The following is a 20,633-nucleotide window of genomic DNA, read 5'->3' as shown; positions in this document are numbered from 1 at the left end:
AAAATAAATTTGAATTAAAAATGATACATGCTGCGTATTTATTCAAGACAAAAACAAAAACCTTAATATTTAGAAAAAATATAAATATTTACGATAATTAATTTTAAAATTTACATCCCTGTGTATTTTTACCAGCGGCTTTTGTGATCCAATCTCGTGCATTGATTTCGATCTAAATTTACACGCCTCAAAAATTACATCCTCGAAAAAAATACACCGTGATAGAATTTTACATCAAAATCGATGTTCCGTTTTCGTGCATCGTTTTCGATCTACATTTACACGAATTTTTCTTGCTGTGTAGGGTGTCTCATTATGTCTAAGCACGATTAAAAATAAACAGTATAAACAAAGTTTGGAGCTAATCCATTTTTCCACTTCTATGTAGTTTACACGGAGAAAAAGACGACTGTTGTTCAAATTATTCCAGCTGGTTATACCAATCATCAAAGCGAAGTTGACTTTTTGCATCCAACTATAAATATTGTAAGTTGCTCCCCCCGGTGGGGGAGCAAACTTAGTTAAACGGGGTCACCAAAATGTAAGTTGCTCCCCCCGATGGGGGAGCAAACTTAGTTAAACGTCCCGATCATCACGTCGGGTCACCAAGATGTAAGTTGCTCCCCCCGGTGGGGGAGCAAACTTAGTTAAACGTCTCGATCATCGCGTCGGAATCACCAGATGTAAGTTGCTCCCCCCGGTGGGGGAGCAAACTTAGTTAAACTATTAAAATGTAAGTGGAGCAACTTCTTTAAACTACACTGGGCTGTGATACTTTCTTTCGGCTGACAACCGAACACACTCGATTCTAACTTGGAACTGAACTATATTTTCTGAAATATTATTAACACTTACTTTTCACACGGTTTACTGCTGCTGACATCAGCAGTAAATGTGCGGCCCGCGTCAGCACTAAATGTGCGCGGGCTCCTTATACTTGAGCCAAGCCAAGCTTCGCGCGCTTGGCCTGCTCCTCTAGTTGGCGCAGCCGGCGTTGGCTGCGCCGCCAATGAAAGATGATCGCCGCGATGATAAGGGCCACGATGAAGGCCCCATCCATCGAGTACGATGCCACATCGTGCATCGTAATGGAATTTTCCACGTTGGTGTCGCCTCCGAATGGCCACATGCTTCGTCTGGGTGTCGAATAACTGACCAATAAATCGAGTGATCAATTCGATTTATTGGATCAATTTGCTGATATGGTCATTCTGGTGCTCCTCGTATCCATTCCCTAAGGAGTCACCAGGCGGATGTTACACCAACCACTTTTGTGAGATTGGGCCAGCGTTGCCCAATCTTTATGAAACTTCCATTTTTCTCCCCCCTTTGGGGCGCAGTCTGCCGCCCCAAATCGAGTCAGTAGACCTTGGGGGTGGATCCTCTTCAAACTCAGCTGCTCTTACTTGCTCTGTTGCATTTAGTTGTGGCATTTCTGTTGGCTCATTGCTTGCTTCCTTGATGACTTCTGTTGTAGCTGTATCATTGATTGCTGATTCAGTTGTTTCGATGGGCAGTGGTGCCAAGACTCGTATATTGCGCGTGTAGGTGCCTGAAACCGTGCGTATCGTTGCTACACGTACAGCTCCGTCTATTCCAGTGAACGTTTGCGTTACAATGCCCATAGGCCACTTTGCAGTCGGGATGTTGTCATCTCCTATGAGTACAATCTGCCCGACCTTGACGTTGGGGTTCCTTTTTGTCCATTTTGCGTAGTTGCGCAGCTCATGGAGGTATTCGTTCTTCCATCTGTCCCAAAATTGATCGAGTTGCGTCTGAACACGTTTCCAGCGCACTTCCAAGTTACTTCCACTAATTTTCTGTTTGGGGATTGGTAATGCAGTCATTGGTCTTCCAATCAAAAAATGGCCCGGCGTCAGTGGTTCTACCGAGCCTGGTTGAGTTTGTGTTGCCGTTAAGGGCCTGCTATTCATTATAGCAGCGATCTGGTAGAAGAGTGTTTGGAGCTCTAACAAGTTGAAGTGTGCTCCTCGTCCTGCTCCCGTGAACAGGCGTTTGGCAGTTTTTATGTTTGACTCCCAGAGCCCTCCGAAGTTAGGACTTCTTGGAGGAATGAATGAAAATTCTATTCCTCGCTCTGCAATCAACCCAACAAGCTTGTCTTGAAATATTTGATTGTTGTAGACTTTCCGCAATTCAGCAAGTTCTCTGCTTGCGCCCACGAAATTGCGCCCATTATCAGAGTATATTTTTTGCGGTGTTCCTCGGACAGTGGTGAATCTTATGAGTGCGGCGATGAATGCACTTGACGATTGGTTTTCGACTACTTCTATGTGCACTGCTTTCGTTGAGAAGCATATGAAAATGCAGGCGTATGCTGCCGTCTTCGATTTCGTCCTGTAGTTGAGTAATACCTCGAAAGGTCCGCAGAGATCCACTCCCGTGTGAGTGAATGCTGACGAGGGGTTCACCCTTGCTAATGGCAATTGGCCCATGTGTTGCTGTGTTTTCCTTGGCCTCATTCTGTTGCACTTTACGCATTTGCTTAGAACGCCTTGGATAATTTTTCTAAGATTCTGCATCCAGTAAGTGCGACGAAATTCGCTTATGACTAGCTCGAGTCCGCAGTGGAAGTTCTTCTCGTGTATGTGTGATATGATTGTTTTCGAAAATGGATGAGTTTTCGGGATCATGATTGGGTTCTTATGTGTGAATGGCACGTCAGCCATACATAGTCTTCCGGTAACGTGTAGTAATCCTTCTCTCAGTGTTAGGTTAACGTGTTGAAAAGGTCCTTTGGGTATCTCTGCACCCTTTCTTAGTGCTTCAATTTCAACGGAATACGCCTTTTGCTGCATAGTCCGCACGATGAGTTTCATGCCTTCTTCCAATTCAGCTGGAGAGAGAGGTCCTTTATTTGCTATGCTGCTTGCTCGCAGTCTCATAGGTAAAAAATTGTCCATGGCTCTACGCAGCCATGCAAAATGCCGTCGGGTTTTTTCAAACGAATTGTGGTATTTATACGCAAGAATGAAGTCTTCATGTATTTCTGGCATTGCCATGAAGATGCTTATCTTTTTAGTTTGTTCCTCATTGGTGTGATACTCTGGAGTATTGGGCCAATTAGTATGGCGTCCTAAGAATTCCGGACCATGTGTCCAGAATTTTCCTTTCTTTTCAACGAGCAGGCGCGTTGTGATTCCTCGAGAGATCATGTCTGCAGGATTTATCTCCGACGGCACATATCCCCATTGCTTTGGTGTAGTGTGCTGCAGAATTGCGATTACCCTGTTTTTCACAAACTGCTTCCAACGATCTGGCGATCCGTGTATCCACGCGATTACAACTTGTGAGTCACTCCAATAATACTCTTTGGATATACGTTCTCCGAAAAGTTTCTTGGCACGATGACCCAGCTCTGCCATAAGCAGTGCTCCTTTGAGTTCGAGTCGAGGTAGCGATATCTCCTTTAGTGGCGCCACTCGAGATTTTGCACAAAGCAAGTTCGTGGTAATGTTTCCTTCTGAGTCGATGTGGCGCATGTAGATGCATGCTCCATAAGCCTTGGTTGAGGCGTCCGAAAAGCCGTGGAGCTCTAGATAATGCGGTTTGCTCGGAACCGCCCTTCTAGGAAATTCCATTTCCTGCAATTTTGGCAATTCTTTCTTGATGTTTTGCCAAGCCGATGTGATTTCGTGGGGGATTTCGTCATCCCAGTTTAACTGATGCTTCCATAACTGTTGAAGCAGGATCTTGGCTGACACGATTACGGGTTGTATCAACCCCAGCGGGTCGTAAAGGCGAAGGATTTCCGAGGCCAAGCCCCTTTTAGTCATAGTTTTGAACTCTTCTTTGAAACCTTCCGCTTTGAAGGTGAAGGTATCGTGTTTCGGCGACCAATGTAAGCCGAGTGTTTTGATCGCTTCGCGATCTCCAATTTGGATAGTTTGTTCGCGATCCTCTGCTGAGACCCCATCCAATATCCTTTCGTTGTTCGATGCCCATTTTCTTAATGGAAAACCTCTGTTCAAAAGCGCCCTTTCTAGCTTTTCCTTTATTTCTTTGAGCTCTTCTACGGTTGCTGCTCCCACCATGAGGTTGTCCACGTAGAAGCATTGTTGTATAATGTTGGCAATTTGCGGATTGACCGCTTTCATTTCCTCTCCCACCTGGTGCAACGCGCGGCAGGCCAGGAAGGAGGAAGACGCTTCACCGTATGTGACCGTCTTGAGTCTGTAGGTTTGAACCTTTTCCTGTGGGGTAAACCTATATAGGATACACTGAGCCCAGGTGTCATCCTCGTGTGGCAGAATCTGCCTGTACATCTTGGTGATGTCTGCACTGAGAACGTAATCTTCTCCGCGGAAGTCTAGAGACAGGTCGAACTGGTCTCGTTGTATAACCGGCCCAACTGCCTGGATGTCATTCAGCGCCATACCCGTGTTGGTCTTAGCGCTGGCGTCAAAAACTACCCTCAACTTAGTTGACGTTGAGTCGGGCTTTACCACGCACGAATGTGGTATGTAGTATCTGACCTTGCATTGGTCCTTGTTTTTGACCAGCTCCATGTGGTCTAGCTCCAAGTACTCCTTCATAAACTTGTCGTACTCTAGCTTCGTTTCCAGATTCCGAGCGAGTCGTCGCTCTAGAGATAGCAGTCGTCGGTGCGCTTGCGTATATGAGTCCCCCAAGCATGAGAGCTCCCTTGTCCATGGGACTTGCACCACGAATTTTCCATTTGAATTGATTCGATAAGTCTCCCTGAAGTGTTGCTCCACTTCATTTTCCGTTGGGCAGATGTTCTCTCTGGCATCTGGTTCATCCCCTTGGAAGAATATTTGAAAAAGTTGGTTTAGCTCCTCGTTCGAGCACTTTTCCTTCCTTGATTGTTCGTGTGCTAGCATTGCGCTAGGCTTTATGACTCCACCTGTATCCACGTAACAGGTGGGTTCCTTTTCAACGAGCAGGGGCGTTGATTTTCTACATGATTGTTTTTGTGCTAGCATTGCGCTAGGCTTTATGACTCCACCTGTATCCACATAACAGGTGAGTCCCTTTTCAACGAGCAGGGGCGTTGATTTTACACTTGATTGTGCTAGCATTGCGCTAGGCTTTATGACTCCACCTGTATCCACATAACAGGTGAGTCCCTTTTCAACGAGCAGGGGCGTTGATTTTACACTTGATTGTGCTAGCATTGCGCTAGGCTTTATGACTCCACCTGTATCCACATAACAGGTGAGTCCCTTTTCAACGAGCAGGGGCGTTGATTTTACTTGATTGTGCTAGCATTGCGCTAGGCTTTATGACTCCACCTGTATCCACATAACAGGTGAGTCCCTTTTCAACGAGCAGGGGCGTTGATTTTACACTTGATTGTGCTAGCATTGCGCTAGGCTTTATGACTCCACCTGTATCCACGTAACAGGTGAGTCCCTTTTCAACGAGCAGGGGCGTTGATTTTCTACATGATTGTTTTTGTGCTAGCATTGCGCTAGGCTTTATGACTCCACCTATATCCACTGTTTTTGAGATGGCTGAGGTAACAGTGTTTACGCTACCCACCTCCTCTTGCGTTATGTGGTGCCGCAGTACACCTGCGGCTAGCCACCCTAGTTTTGATTCATAATAGGTGGGTCCCATTGGAGTGTTGATTCTCTTTGAGCCTAATATCTGGTAGAAAACCTTAGCTCCAAGCAATATTTGGATGGGCCCTTTTGTGAAGAAGGTGGGATCTGCGAGTTTGATCCCCCGGGGAATGCTTAGCCGAGAGCTGCTTATAGTCTCCGTCGGCTGCTGGCATAGTGTGGTCGGCAACACAATCAAGTCTATGCTTTGCCGAATCCCATCCAAATCGAGAATTACCTTTATTTTCTCGCGTGTTTGCACGGTACCATTTATTCCGTGCACTATCATTCTGTCTTGGGTGCGCGGCACCTTGAACCTTGCAGCTGCGTCTCCACTGATAGCCTCTATCTGACTACCGGAGTCGAGCAGGCATCTGAATTTACGCGTATGCGTGTCATCCACTGCAATGCGCACAATTGCAGTGGCCAAGAATACGTATTCTTGGTCTCTTAGTCACTTGTTTTTGTGTATCAGGGTGTGATGTCGGCCCTGACACTCGCGACACCTGCCATTTGAGGGGCAATTCCTTGCCCCGTGTGCCATCCCGAAGCAGTTAAAGCATAAATGCTTCTGCTTCACTGCTTCAAGTTTGTTGTCAACGGTGAGACCATTGAAGTCCTTGCATCCGTAGATACTGTGGTCTTTGCTGGAGCAAAATGCGCATCCCCTTTCATGTGGATCGGTTGCCTTTTGATCGTTTCGCGGTCCCTTGCTGACGTTGAATGTTGCCGCTCGATTTTGAGCCTTCGGAAAGTGTGTGCTCTCGATCGCCGTTTTACAGGTGAGCTGATTTGCTATTTTTTCCAACTCCGATTTTAACTCCTTCCAGGAGTAAATCTTCTGCAGATCGAGCCGTTCCTCCAGCTTGGTCAAGGTTCGCTCGTCTAGTCTCTCCTTGACTACGCAGTTCAGTAGTCCGTTGGCTACCCAATCAAGCTCTGATGCTTGAAGCGCTATCTGCTTGGTAGCTGATAACATCGTATCCACCGCGTCAATCAACCCAAGGATACTTTTTGGGTTTTGATCGCGGGCTCGTTTGATCCGCAGCAACTGGAAAAAGTACCCCTCAAAGGCAATCCGTTTTTTGTAGAATCGCTCTTCGAGCTTCGTCCATGCTGCATCAAATGGCAGACCGGAGCTTTCAAACGCCTCGCTCGCGTGTCTGGCCGGGTCAAAGTGCTCGAAGCACTTTCCTAAAAACGCGTACTTGTCAGCGTCCTCAGTAAGTGTGCTGATGCGCTTTTCGAAGCGGCCTTTGAAGGCCAACCATCCGGTGGGCGATCCGTTGAAGCGCGGCAGCTCAATCCGCGGTAGATGATCCGATCGACCCAGGCCGGCTGCAATGGTTTGATCCAATATGTTGTTTCTGCTCCCAGATGGACCATCGTTCTGGAAAGCTCTTTCTCGCTCGCTTATCCAGCCCAACAGCGTGGCCTTTGTTTCGGTGTAGCTATTCGTGAGGGGTCCCCTTCGTTCGGGGGCACCCTCGATACCCTCAAGGGCCAACACCACCCTTGAGGCTTGCTGGAAGAGTGCTTCCAACAAATCGTGCTTTGCGCGTAGTAAGGAGACGTCTGGTACGTCTCCTACTCGAATTGCAGCGGCATACGTATTAATTTCTCGAATCGATCCTTCGAGCGCCGTCAGTTGTCTGGCATAGACCAAAATTTCTCCCGCTTGGGCCATGATTATTTTCCGTACTCACCGAAATCCAAACACCTTTTACCTGATTTCGAAACGCCCAATATTCAATTTACGTGCTGTGTACACAATGCAACGTCTCGGAACTCTTACTAAATATCACGACCACTATTTCAGTTACTTGTGATTTAGTCAACGGTGGGTCTTTCTAACGAATGCACTTCACAAAGTTTGGTATTCTTGCACTTGATCAGTTGGATAATATCGCAGATCACCAACGTTTGTAGATCGACCAAGATCCAGGACAGTTCACTTTTATAAGCGCTGCACTTTGATCAATCACACATAACAATGAGCCACTACAAACTGGAATGACTGGGCTGTGGCTGTGATTAATTAACTGTATCAAATCTCTGTTGACATTGCACCGTTTTATGTTCGCCTCTTTAAGCACTAACGTCCAACTCGCACGAATGTCTCAATTCGCAAACACTTAAATCTTACCTCCCCCCGTGGGGAGTGACTTTTTTCTTTAATTCTCGCGCACACGATGGCCAAATTTACTTAGCTCCCGCCACAAGGGGAGTGAATCCCAGTTTTTACTGGTTGCGCACAGATAGTTCAAACACTTAACTCTTACCTCCCCCCGTGGGGAGTGAATTTTTACTTCAACTGGCGCGCACACGATGGCCAAATTTACTTGACTCCTGCCGCAAGGGGAGTGACTTTTTTCTTCAACTCGCGCGCATACGATGGCAAAATTTACTTAGCTCCCGCCGCAAGGGGAGTGACTTTTTTCTTCAATTCGCGCGCACACGATGGCCGGGAAGTTCCGTAACTTCCCGACCATCACGTCGGGGTCACCAAAATGTAAGTTGCTCCCCCCGGTGGGGGAGCAAACTTAGTTAAACGGGGTCACCAAAATGTAAGTTGCTCCCCCCGATGGGGGAGCAAACTTAGTTAAACGTCCCGATCATCACGTCGGGTCACCAAGATGTAAGTTGCTCCCCCCGGTGGGGGAGCAAACTTAGTTAAACGTCTCGATCATCGCGTCGGAATCACCAGATGTAAGTTGCTCCCCCCGGTGGGGGAGCAAACTTAGTTAAACTATTAAAATGTAAGTGGAGCAACTTCTTTAAACTACACTGGGCTGTGATACTTTCTTTCGGCTGACAACCGAACACACTCGATTCTAACTTGGAACTGAACTATATTTTCTGAAATATTATTAACACTTACTTTTCACACGGTTTACTGCTGCTGACATCAGCAGTAAATGTGCGGCCCGCGTCAGCACTAAATGTGCGCGGGCTCCTTATACTTGAGCCAAGCCAAGCTTCGCGCGCTTGGCCTGCTCCTCTAGTTGGCGCAGCCGGCGTTGGCTGCGCCGCCAATGAAAGATGATCGCCGCGATGATAAGGGCCACGATGAAGGCCCCATCCATCGAGTACGATGCCACATCGTGCATCGTAATGGAATTTTCCACGTTGGTGTCGCCTCCGAATGGCCACATGCTTCGTCTGGGTGTCGAATAACTGACCAATAAATCGAGTGATCAATTCGATTTATTGGATCAATTTGCTGATATGGTCATTCTGGTGCTCCTCGTATCCATTCCCTAAGGAGTCACCAGGCGGATGTTACACCAACCACTTTTGTGAGATTGGGCCAGCGTTGCCCAATCTTTATGAAACTTCCAAATATAATAGACTTAACTACAAACTGATGATTGACCTCACGCAATCAATCAATTCAATTGTAAATATGATAGATTCAACTACAATTGTATGGTTTATGTTATGCATTCAACTATAAATATGATAGATTGAACTATACATTTCTGGTTGACCTCTCACATTCAAATATAATTATGATAGATTCAATTGTAATAGTAAAATTCATTCAACTGTAAGTAATATAGATTTAACTACAATTTGGTGGTACTATAATGATTTTTGGTATTCAACTTTGAAAATATTATAGATTCAACTATGAATTCTTGGTTGACCTCTCACACTCAACTATAAATATGATAGATTCAACTGCAATAATTGATTAAACTGTAAATAGGTTTGATTCAACTACAAATGTATGATTGATTTGAAGCATTGAACTATAAATACAGTAAATTCAACTATATTTTTATGATTGATACTGTAATACTTGAATAATTACTACACATCCAAACACTACATGTTGTAGCTAGTGTGCCCTCAACAGCAGACAGCTCGTTTTTATCAATGGAAAAACAGGAGATATATAGCAAAAGCATATAATTTGCATGTTTAAATAAAATTGTGACAAAAATTTGTCTCCCTTCAGGTTAATTCAAGCCAAATGCGGCAGCAACTAAATTGCAAGCGAAGGAAATGATGCAGCTGGAGGAATCGGTAGTCCAACTTCCCGGTTTTATGGCACCGATTTGCGTTTCATCGGTAAGCAGAAATGGCTGTACAATGCCAAAACCATTGATGTGCTGACGGCTAACCCGAACAAAGCATTATCATATTATTCGTTGTTAACATAATCTTTTCTTTTTGTGCTTACAAATAAACAAAATTTGTATAAAACCAAAGTGAACATAAAAATGAATGCAGGAAATCTACAAAAAAAACCATAATAAAATATAGTTGAAGGCTTAAAATCGATCATGGAAATATAATTGATTCAATAATATTTATAGTTGAACCAACCATAGCTGTATATTTGAATTTACAATATATTTTATTGAATGCTTAACAACAATCAGTATATACAGTTGAATTTATTATACTTATTGTTGAATCAATCATACAATTGTAGTTGAAGCTATCATATTCATAGTTGAATTCATAAAACCAATAGTATAGTATTATTCTACAGTGAATCAATAAAAAAATAGATTTCAGTCAGTCGTAGGCCAGTGATCGAATTTTTGTTCTAAGACTGCTCATTCGCTTCAGCACAGACTAATTTCTGATGATTTTGAACACTTTTTCAGTCTATTGCAATGTTTTAGATAGAATCTGCAGGCTTTACTTGTTTTCTCAAAAACGATTTGATATGGGCCCAAAAAGTTTCAATCGATCTCGCTTGAGGACAATTCGGCGGATTTATCTCCTTCGGTACGACCTGGGCTTCGTTGGATTGGTGCCGAGCCATCGGGTCCTTAGAGTAAAGAACCAATGCCAAATTCAGCCAAAATAGTTGGCTGGGTGATCATGCTTGCGAATCATAATGAACAGGCGATGATGGTTCAGGTACTTTTGGACGTAAACAGCTATTTTCAATGTTTCAGTGCTCCCGAACGGCTCGGAATACATGTCATAGTTACATATGGCTTGACAAACCAAACTTTAACCAATTATTTCTGTAAAAATTATTGTCTCCGTCCCGTCAACATTTTGGTCACCCTAAACAGTGAAATACTGGTCACTTGGAAGCGTTTTGTAATCAAATTTTCAATATTTCGTCGTTGATGATAACGCACACCGGTTTTCCACACAGTCGTCATATAATTTACGAACTCTTTGTTTGACAGAAGCGGCTTGTTGTTGACTCCGCTTCGACTTCTCCTGCTTCTTATATGTACTTAGATCCAATCTTACCTTGCAAGGTGGACGGTGCGGAGAGAGGATTCCACTTTTTTGCCACATTCCCAACTATTGCAGTCTTCCTACTGGCGTAAGCACGCATGACTTTCCGGTCCAAAGTTTTGTTCACCGCACACGGTTTCCACCCAGATTTTTATTTTGTTGTCGACGAAGCTGCTTTCCTCTTCATACTTCCGAATCGGATTCCCAATGCCAGTTTCTCCTATTTTCAACAACTGACTCGGCAAAATGTTTGGGAAAGTACACCATTTGTCCACGATATTTTTCCACTTTACCGGGAAAATGCTTCTCATTTTCACGAAAATTATGAAAACATGAGCTCACGATACACAGAGTTTTAAGGTAAACTGTATACAACAACACATAGCAGAAATCAACTCTTTAAACGTCATCCGGAATAAGCAGGGTTGTATCGAAATCGTGCTTAGAGCAAGTTCACTGGTGTTGGGAGAAAGTGGTAGAAATTTTGACACTTGTGGCACATATTGAAAATTTAACCATGCAAAAACATTTTCAAGATCCTCAATTCAGTTCGGCCTTCAATTTTTTTTACAACACTTTTTCCCAACCCCAGTGAACTTGCTCTTAGACATATTGTGACACCCTGGATATATTATATGATATATCAAATAAAAATCATTTTAATTTACAAGAACTTTCAAATAAGTACCACTTAACATTTCGATTTAATTAGATAATCAAATGAAGGTCTCTCAATGAGACAACGAACTAATATATCCAGATAAAACATTGATGAGAACATTTGAGCACAGATATGAAAGGCTTGCTAAGATTGTTTTGAAATAGGTTTTTGTAGCACAGATGAAGATTCAGACAGAACGGCTGAAAATTTAAGATCAGAGATAAGCAAGCTCAAAAGTTTCCATTCGAGCTTCTGAAAAACTATCTGGTGTTGTCAATTCAATATTTAACCGAGATAAATACTGCTCATTGTTTTTATGAAATTTGTAAAATTACTGTTCAGTCGGTAGTTTTAACCGTAATATGTGTTGAATTAAAAAAAAACTGTAATGGTTAAATGTTCATCAAAAGTATATATATATATAAGTAAGTAATCTCAAGAGTATGGTAGAGATCGTCTTATAAAAGATATCTAACCCGAAGGACTTTTAACAAAAGAGGACCAAAACGACTTCAAAGCAACTAAAAAGGAAAGAGTCATAAGATCCAATCAGGATTCGACTGTTGTGAGTGATCGTACACTTATTTTTTGTTGTCACAAAATAGAGGACTCTGACCGACTTCAACCATTTAAAATGAATGCAAAATTACAGTTGTTTGGCAATAAACCACTGCTCAAAACAGCGCTCATCCAAGCGTCCGTTGGAGATGGGACCACAGTAAATTCAGTTGTTTATTTATGCATCGCGCTCGGAACTGTCATTTTTACACTCAATATTTTTATTGTTTCTTAGCAAACTCACGGCAATTAGATTGGGGTACAATAAATCTAACATTTTTACGACGGACATCCTGCGTTTAAGTATCTCTCGCTTGCTCGGAGCTCTGGGGTAGCTTTAGATTTATACTCGTACACCATTTTGATGATGGTTTCGCGTATTGTTGTCTGCACGCTTTAGCAACTCTGAGCCAAAAGTTTTGAACACAAAATTTAGGCTGTGAATATACAATTTGACGAGAGAAATGGAAACCTCTTTTTATGGCTAATAATCGTAAAATTTTGAAATGATTTGGGAAACTGAAACCTAAATATAGGCTTAAGATTAAACTGACAATAATTAACAATTCAACATTCCATTTTTACTTTGCTATCGTTGTTGAAACATTTTCAATGCATATATGAATAAAAAATTAATTTCATTTAAGTATCCGAATTCTAAATTATAACGATCATCAAACTTCTGAATTTCTTCACCAAATAACAACGGTTTTATTGGAAAATTCTCTTCAAAATAACCCCGACGGCCATTGCTGGCTACGAAGAAGCCGATATCTAAAGTTGATTTATAAATCGGATCGTTGATCCGAACCCGCTGCGCACCCATCATTTTCACGCTTCCTTGCACATCCTATCTATGCGGCGAACCCCTAAAACGGCGCATCTCACAATTAAATAGCTTTATTTATTTGTGAACGAACGCTCTTCTCACGCTAGGCATTCTCTCTCCCAACGCTCTTCTTCTCCTTCAGCTGGTCGACTGAGAGAAGTCGCGGAGCCGAGCGGAACGCGAATCAACCAACCTCTCCTCGTTTGATGCAATCCGGTTCGATGGACCTGCATTCACGCACACGTTGATACTTCTTTGATACACTTTGATACTCCTGTTCGTAGCGACGTTCTCCTCGCTCCCGCATCGCAATCGGAGCGAGCACCCAACCAAACGCTCCGCCTCTTATTTTCGCACCTTTCGACTGTAAACAAACTGGTCGGTCGCGCGATGGTAAGGGAAATTTACTGTTTCGTTTCCTTGGCCTACCATGTTGGGTTTTTTTTTCACCAAGCTACCTACACGCTACACCTAGGCTACACCCCGAAACAAGATGCAAGCGGATCGAGCTGCGCTGCGCGTTCCGCTGATTATACGGGAGCGGGTGTGTTGTTGGCAACAGCTGCGTTTTTGTTCTCACCTCTGCTTATTAGACTGGCCCAACTTTGTATGGGACGATTTTTACAACATTTTTTTCAACGCGGCACCCCCGAGGTAGGTGTATTTAGGTGAAAAAATGACTTTCTGAAAGTTTGAGATCATTTGGAAGAAGCACGAGCTGGCGCAAAGGACTTGAAATTTGTATGGAGATTTTCGGCAAAATGTATGAAAAATCGACATACTTTCACTCGTTGTGTTCTAAAATATGTTTCCAGTATGCTAGAAAGCTCAGAATTTCAGGAATTGTAGTTCAAACAATGAAAAACAAGTTTGTAGAAGATTGTGATGCGATACGAGTTGACTGTGATGAGTTATCCGCAACTGAATGTGTGATCTTTTTCGCAATTCATTGATATATCCTGAACGGTGTACGGGCTAATAATCGCACTAACTTGATCGCGTCGTCGCACAATGCAGCAGTTTATAGTTTTTCAAACCATTGTTTCAACTTTTTGCAAAGATATTTGTTATAAAATAACCTACAACTTTGCCGAAGACACAAACTCTTCATCTGTAATTCTCATTGTCTGACAATGCGATCAAGTTAGTACTAATAATCCACCTATACACCGTTCACGATATATCGATGAAATGCGAAAAAAATCACACCTTAAATTTCGGATAACTCATCACAGTCAACTCGTATCGCGTCACAATGTTCAACAAACTTGTTTGTCATTGTTTGAACTACAATTCCTGAAATTCTGAGCTTTCTAGCATACTGGAAACATATTTTAGAACACAAAGAGTGAAAGTATGTCGATTTTTCATACATTTTGCCGAAAATCTCCATACAAATTTCAATTCCTTTGCGCCAGCTCGTGCTTTTTCCAAATGACCTGAAACTTTCAGAAAGTCATTTTTTCACCTGAATGCACCAACCTAGGGGGTGCCGCGTGGAATATAAAGATTTTTTTGGTTATGGGCCAGTCTACTGCTTATACCTTACCGCATAAACCTCTTGTGGTGCTTTCCTTCTGAAGTGGTGGAACAAAGGTCTGCGGACTCCGAAGGCTTCAGCTTGCGCGAGAAAATTGAAGCATAATAAAACTGGTTGTTGTTGCAGCTCGGCAGCCGGATTATGCTTCTGGGACAGGGATCCGTGCTACTGATTCCTTCCGTTTATGCCATTGAGGTGTGTAGCCGCCGCCATCGTGCGTTGATCCGACGGAACGTTGTTGAGAGGTCCAAGCGAGGAAGTTCACCATCAAGTGGCTAATGGTTTGTTCGGATAAGTGGGATCAATAACGAGACAGCAGTGTCTTGGATTGAAATGGAGTCCTAGAACCGGTTCCTTTATCCTCTAGGAAGGTTGCAATGCCAATTGAAAAAAATCTTGGTTCAACTGGAAATAAATAAATATCTTGAAATCAATAAAGTGTCAATCAAGTTGAACTACAATATATAGAAACTCATAAATTGTTGTCAAGTACACTAAATAAGGTTGGTAAATTACAATACCTTGCATAATATATATTGCAGCTCACAGTGTGGTAAACAGTGTTAAAACAATGATCTAATACAAAATGTTGATCAATACAATATGTTGGTGAGAATTTGAAATACTTCGAACATATTAGCCTTTTGGATTCATAGCAAGATAGTTTATTTGTTAGGAATTCAGAGCTACCGACCCCTTTTGGATTTGGTAATACGCCCGAACACTTTCACACAAAAATCTTTGTTATTGTCATGTTTCGTCAATTATTGACAAATTACTAAAGAGACTATAAAAAAAGTAAAGTCTCTATAATAAAGAAAAAAAAAACAAATTGCTTTATGTCCTTTAAATTACGGACAATGGTTTTACTGGGATTCACAATTACACGAGCTAAACTTTTAGGTTTTGTTTTATTCGCATTTAGCGTTGTTTGTCATATGACAAGGCATATGCCTCGGTGGCCCAACGTTTAGCGTGCGAGACGATGATCAGCAGGTCCACTGCAAATATGGATTCGATTCCAGTGTGGGTACTGGATGTTTCCTATTAATGTCAAGTTCTGGGTTGCGAGGTGCCCAGATTTGTCTGTAAAACACAGACTTGTGACCCTTCGTCCAGATATTGGTCAGACACAGATTTTGCCCTGATTTTGCTCAGAGTGCCCAGATTTTACAGATATTATATTAAAAATCTTGTTTTTATGGCTTGGTATTATTTTTTTTTAATTAGATTGGCATGGTATGTGGTAGGAAACAGGGTTTGATATAGTTATATGTAGTTATAGTTCTCAACTCGAAAACAACCCGAAAACCACACCACACCAGAAAACCCCGGGTTGGAAATCAGAAGAAAAAATAAAAAAATGCGCTCAAATATCAAATAGATCATCGTTAAATCACCGACCAGTGAGCAGGCATCAAATTTTGTTTTAATGGAATGACCATTCTGAAAACTTTTCTTAAGTCGTTGAGAGAGTTTTGCATTGAATAAATTTACAAGTTTCACCAAACTGAGCATGCCGCATCTATGAAACAACAGCTTGATTTTGTTTCGGTTTCGGCACGAATTTTTATCATAAACGATTACAAATCTTTTCAAAAGGGCTCATTTTTTTTTGTCGCAAAGTAAAAAATGCTGCAGCAAAATGTCTATCTGATTGATCTAACATAAAACCATTTGGGCATTTGAAATTGTTTTTTGTTTTTTTTTGTAGTTCTTTTTGAATGAAATTTTCCGATTTATACCTATCTGTTTGAGGTACAAAGATAATTTTCATTAATTTCTTGTTATTATTGCCTTATTTGGATACCATTAAAGGACAAAAACATGTTTTTGGATATTTTCCTAAAATTAAACGCCTCCAGTAAAAAGGTATAAAAGAAGAAATTGTTATTTCAGAAAACCGATCAATTTTTAAACATGTGACAAAATTGAGAAGGCCCTGCCCTGCATTCGTTAAAAAGCTGTAGTTTTATTAAACTTTCCTTTTCCGTTTTACAAATGCATATTGAGCTATGAATTTAGGTCTTCTCTATTCATGTATAAGAAAATATTTATCAATCTGTAATCTGGTAAAACCTTATTAAAAATGCCTCAAAAGTAGCATGGATATAGAGAAACAAATTTATTATGTTATTTCTGCAACACCATTGTGTTTTAGCACAAATTTACAATGGATTTGCCATGGATAATCAGAGAATTTTAAACATATTTGTAGTATTAATAAAATATAAATATATTATAATTTCCTAAAAAAAACTGGTTGCCATGCGACATGGTTACGGATTTTCACTAAATTAAAAAAAACAGCGCTTGCTTTGATAATAGCTTAGCCGTTGAATTTGGTTGTTTGAATTGCTTGCTGGCTGGATGTTTGCGAAAGTTAAAGGAAAAGGAAGGAAGGGGCCCTAGGAAGGAACTTTTATTTTGTTTTAAATTGTATTGGAGACCTTTTTAACTCTTTATGTTCCAACTTGACAGAAACCAAGAAAAAAATGTCTAGCAGCAGTTGATGACTGAAGTTTGTGAGCAGGAAAACGATAAATAGGTGCTCTTGCAGGTGATTCTTGTATCGTTTTTAAAAGCTTTCGGCGGGAGCTTATCAAGAAGAAATCTCAAATGCAATGGCAGAGTGGGGGACATAAAAATGGCCTTGGATACATTTTTAAGAAATAAAAGTTTAATATGCGTGATTCAATTAGCAGCGAGAAAATGATAATGTAAACTCTAAACAAATTTCTAATAGCGTTCAGCTGATTGTTTCACTAAATTTGCTCTTGTTTGATATTCACACAGTCGTGTTAGGTTTGTATCAGGGATTCAAAATCAATTTGGTTTGTTTATGCCGAACATTCAACTAGAATGATTCGATAAACAACGGAGTTTAAGCACTGACCACAGTTTAAGGTCAAGTTGTACGCAGGGTTGCCAATGTGCCTTATTTTTCAGGATTTGCCTAAATGTTGGAAGCTCAACCTAATAACCTGATAAGCCTCCGTTTTTCCCTGATTTTTTTGAATGAAGCCTGATTTTCCCAGATTTTTGTAAAGATTTATGATGGAAATGGGTAGTACAGAACTGCATTAAAGACATTGGTGGACGTCTAAATGTGGATTGACGACCAAAAAAGGTCTTCACTTCGAACGGAATTTCCGTTAAAATTGATTTATTATGAATTTTGAAAAAATAAGTTTTTGGCAACCCTGGATGTAGGAAACAAATTTGTGTAATAAATGTGTTTCATGGTACAAGATTTCTCTGTTAAATGATCATATAAAATTTAGGAACGATCAATCTTTTGCCAGTTGGGCAGGTACCTAAATGTTCAAGTAATACCTGTTTTGAATTAATATCATAAATAACGTTATCTTAATTTAAAAACAGTTGCGTAAAGATTGACTCGTTCATCCAATTAACACATTTAAAAATAAAATTAAAAATAATTAACACATTCATAAACACGTATCACATTCATTCCATAACAGCTACACGAAGCCATGGTGTCGAGTATGTGATGAGACACATTGGAAATTTGCCAAACAAATATTATTAACGCGTTAGCACTAAATTTTATTTCGGAAGTCCGGACTTCCGGCTTCCGAAAGACTTTCCACAACGGAAATTGAAGTACTAGATTGTTAGAAGTCTGTGTTTTGTTGACAGTTCTTCAGCGACGTTTCTAAAAATTTTATTTACATTCACAATATCGCGCCAGCACTAAATTTTACTTCGGAAGTCCGTACTTCCGACTTCCGACAGAGAAAAGTGAAGTACTAGATTGTCGGAAGTTTGTGCTGTGCTGAAAATTCGTCAGCGACGTTTTTAAAAATTCGATTTAAATGCGCAATAATCTAAAGAATGTAAGCAATCACATACACTCAGAAAAATTCATAAGATTCTTTTATGAAATTCATAAACACCTACTTCAATGGGAGGGTTTTGCTTTTCATAAAGGGTTCTTGTGGAAACAAAAATTTCACGTGTAATAAAAACACTTCAAAATATTTTATGTTTACATTTATTTTTTTGCTAATTTGTTTGACAAAATATCATAATTGGTCACCATCAGCAGCACATCAACTCTTGGTTCTAGTAAGGTTTTTTGTAACATATGGATCTTTGACCTTGCATTTGTTCAGCGTGCTAAAAAGTAAACGAGAAAATATGTTTAAGTTTACAAATATATTTACCCTTTTAGAAGAAAAACTGCAACTCAAACTTACAATTGAAAATACACATTTCACTTAAGGAAAATTTTGAACTTCACGGAAAGAGCTTCGTTAGATGACGAAAAAACTGATGGAATGAATGAATTTTCATTATATTTTCACAATGCCGTTTCTTCTATTTTTGATAAGGTGTTCTTATGAAAACTGAAAGAATTATATAAGGCTTTTATGAAAAACAATTATGCACTCTATAATGTGGTTTATAAGACGCAAAATTATAATTAAAATTTGCCTGAGTGCACGTTGGCAAAACTACGGTGTTTGTTGTTAGCCCAGGTGGTAAATCCATTTTACGGATTGCATTCCAAGGCACGGCGAACCACCGCGACCCCCCATTTTGCTACTCTGGGTCCATGGGTGCAATTGGACGACTCATGATACAATGCTAAGGAACACTGTACCCCCTACGCCATAAAGTCCACCTGGGGTCACTGACCTTTGTTCCCACCTCGAACTGTTTGACACACTTTGCTTCAATAGTGGGAGGTCAATTCGCGCTAGTGCGCTCCAAGGCAATACTCGTTTCCGAATCCTCTGTCAGCAATACCTCATTCTAACACAACTGGATACGCAACCCCTTCTCTGACGAGTTAGGAACCGACATCTCATCGTGTGAATGAGGTCCCCATGTAGCGCAACTATAGAGTAGCTTTTCAAAATGTGCAATCACCAATGGGTTCATGATTTCACACCTGATGAGGAACCGGAGAGATAATGAGTAAAATCGATCTCTCAGTGGGAGTACGCCTGCTAAAACTTCGAGACTCATTGTGTGCGTTGAGGGCATACAACCCAGTGCTATTCGTAAACAACGATATTGAATACGCTCGAGTTTAATGAGGTGTGTTTTGGCAGCTGATTGGAAACAGAAACTGCCGTACTCCATTACCGAGAGAATAGTTGTTCTATAGAGTTTTATTAGATCTTCGGGATGGGCTCCCCACCAGGTGCCGGAGAAAATTAATTCTTTGCTGAAATTTTCCTTTCAGATACTCAATGTGAGCTCGCCAGGTGCACTTTCGAATCAAACCAAACCCCAAGATACTTAAAACACCTCGATTGAGTGATCGTTCTGCCTAGGAGTTGAAGCTTAGGTTGAGCAGGTCGATGTTTCTTAGAGAAAACAACCATCTCCGTTTTCTGTGGAGAAAACTCAATCCCAAGCCCCAATGCCCAGGATGACAATCTGTCTAAAGTATCTTGTAAAGGCCTGTGCAGATTAGACTCTGTAGATCCTGTTACAGATACTACACTGACGTCTGCAAGTTGTCTCAGCGTGCAGCGTTCAGAGATACAACTGTCGATGTCGCTTACATAGAAGTTATACAAAAGATCACTCAAACATGAACCCTGAGGTAGGCCCATGTATGAAGTCCTTGTTATTGCAATATCTCCTTGCGCAAATTTAAGGTGTTTCTCACAAAGCAAACTGTATAAGATGTTGTTCAATAGTGGAGGCAGACCCCGGGAGTGCAATTTTTCTGACAAAACCTCTATTGAGACTGCATCAAAAGCTCCTTTTATGTCTAGAAATACCGAAGCCATTTGCTCAGGTTTTGCATACGCCATTTGTATCTCTGAAGACAGCAGAGCAAGACAATCATTTGTCCCTTTGGCCCTAATTCAAACGTTTTAAATAATGAGTTTTTCCTAGTATTGTGGTTTAATAATATTCAAGTAATCGCACAAATAAATTTCACTAAGAATGTGCTACTCTAGATACCTATAACTACAACATTTTCAGTTATTTGCAAATCCAGTCTGACAGATTAATCCACATATGAAAATCCCGACAAGAGATAGTATCTGTTTTTCAATCTCTTGTTTCCATCAAATTTCGCAAACCAAAATTCCCCAAAACAGCCAAATATTACGATTGCTTGATTAATTTACGGCCGACAGCCTGCAGCCAGTCGTGCTTGGTGCTCGCTGTGTTTCAATACAGGTCGCGCAATAAAGTCAATGTACTTTCCGATCTCTCAAACTTAATCCATAAGCCCGAACTCGACTG

General features: G+C 41.2%; 1 protein-coding gene across 1 annotated transcript; it reads right to left on the bottom strand.

The window, feature by feature from the left end:
• Window positions 1–1,301: 1,301 nt before the first annotated feature.
• Window positions 1,302–5,159, bottom strand: LOC129741744 (uncharacterized). Its single transcript, XM_055733524.1, has one exon. It carries the CDS (start codon window positions 5,157–5,159, stop codon window positions 1,302–1,304), a length of 3,858 nt encoding a protein of 1,285 aa, XP_055589499.1.
• Between the last annotated feature and the right edge of the window lie 15,474 nt (window positions 5,160–20,633).

This window comes from Uranotaenia lowii, chromosome 2 (genome assembly GCF_029784155.1).
Source record: "Uranotaenia lowii strain MFRU-FL chromosome 2, ASM2978415v1, whole genome shotgun sequence".
Lineage (NCBI taxonomy): Eukaryota > Metazoa > Arthropoda > Insecta > Diptera > Culicidae > Uranotaenia > Uranotaenia lowii.
Note: the sequence above shows the minus strand (reverse complement) of the source record. Positions and strands in the feature narration are given on the sequence as shown.

Coding starts and splice junctions, on each gene's coding strand:
- LOC129741744 (XM_055733524.1), bottom strand. CDS start 5,159: ATGCTAGCACAATCAAGTGTAAAATCAACGCCCCTGCTCGTTGAAAAG.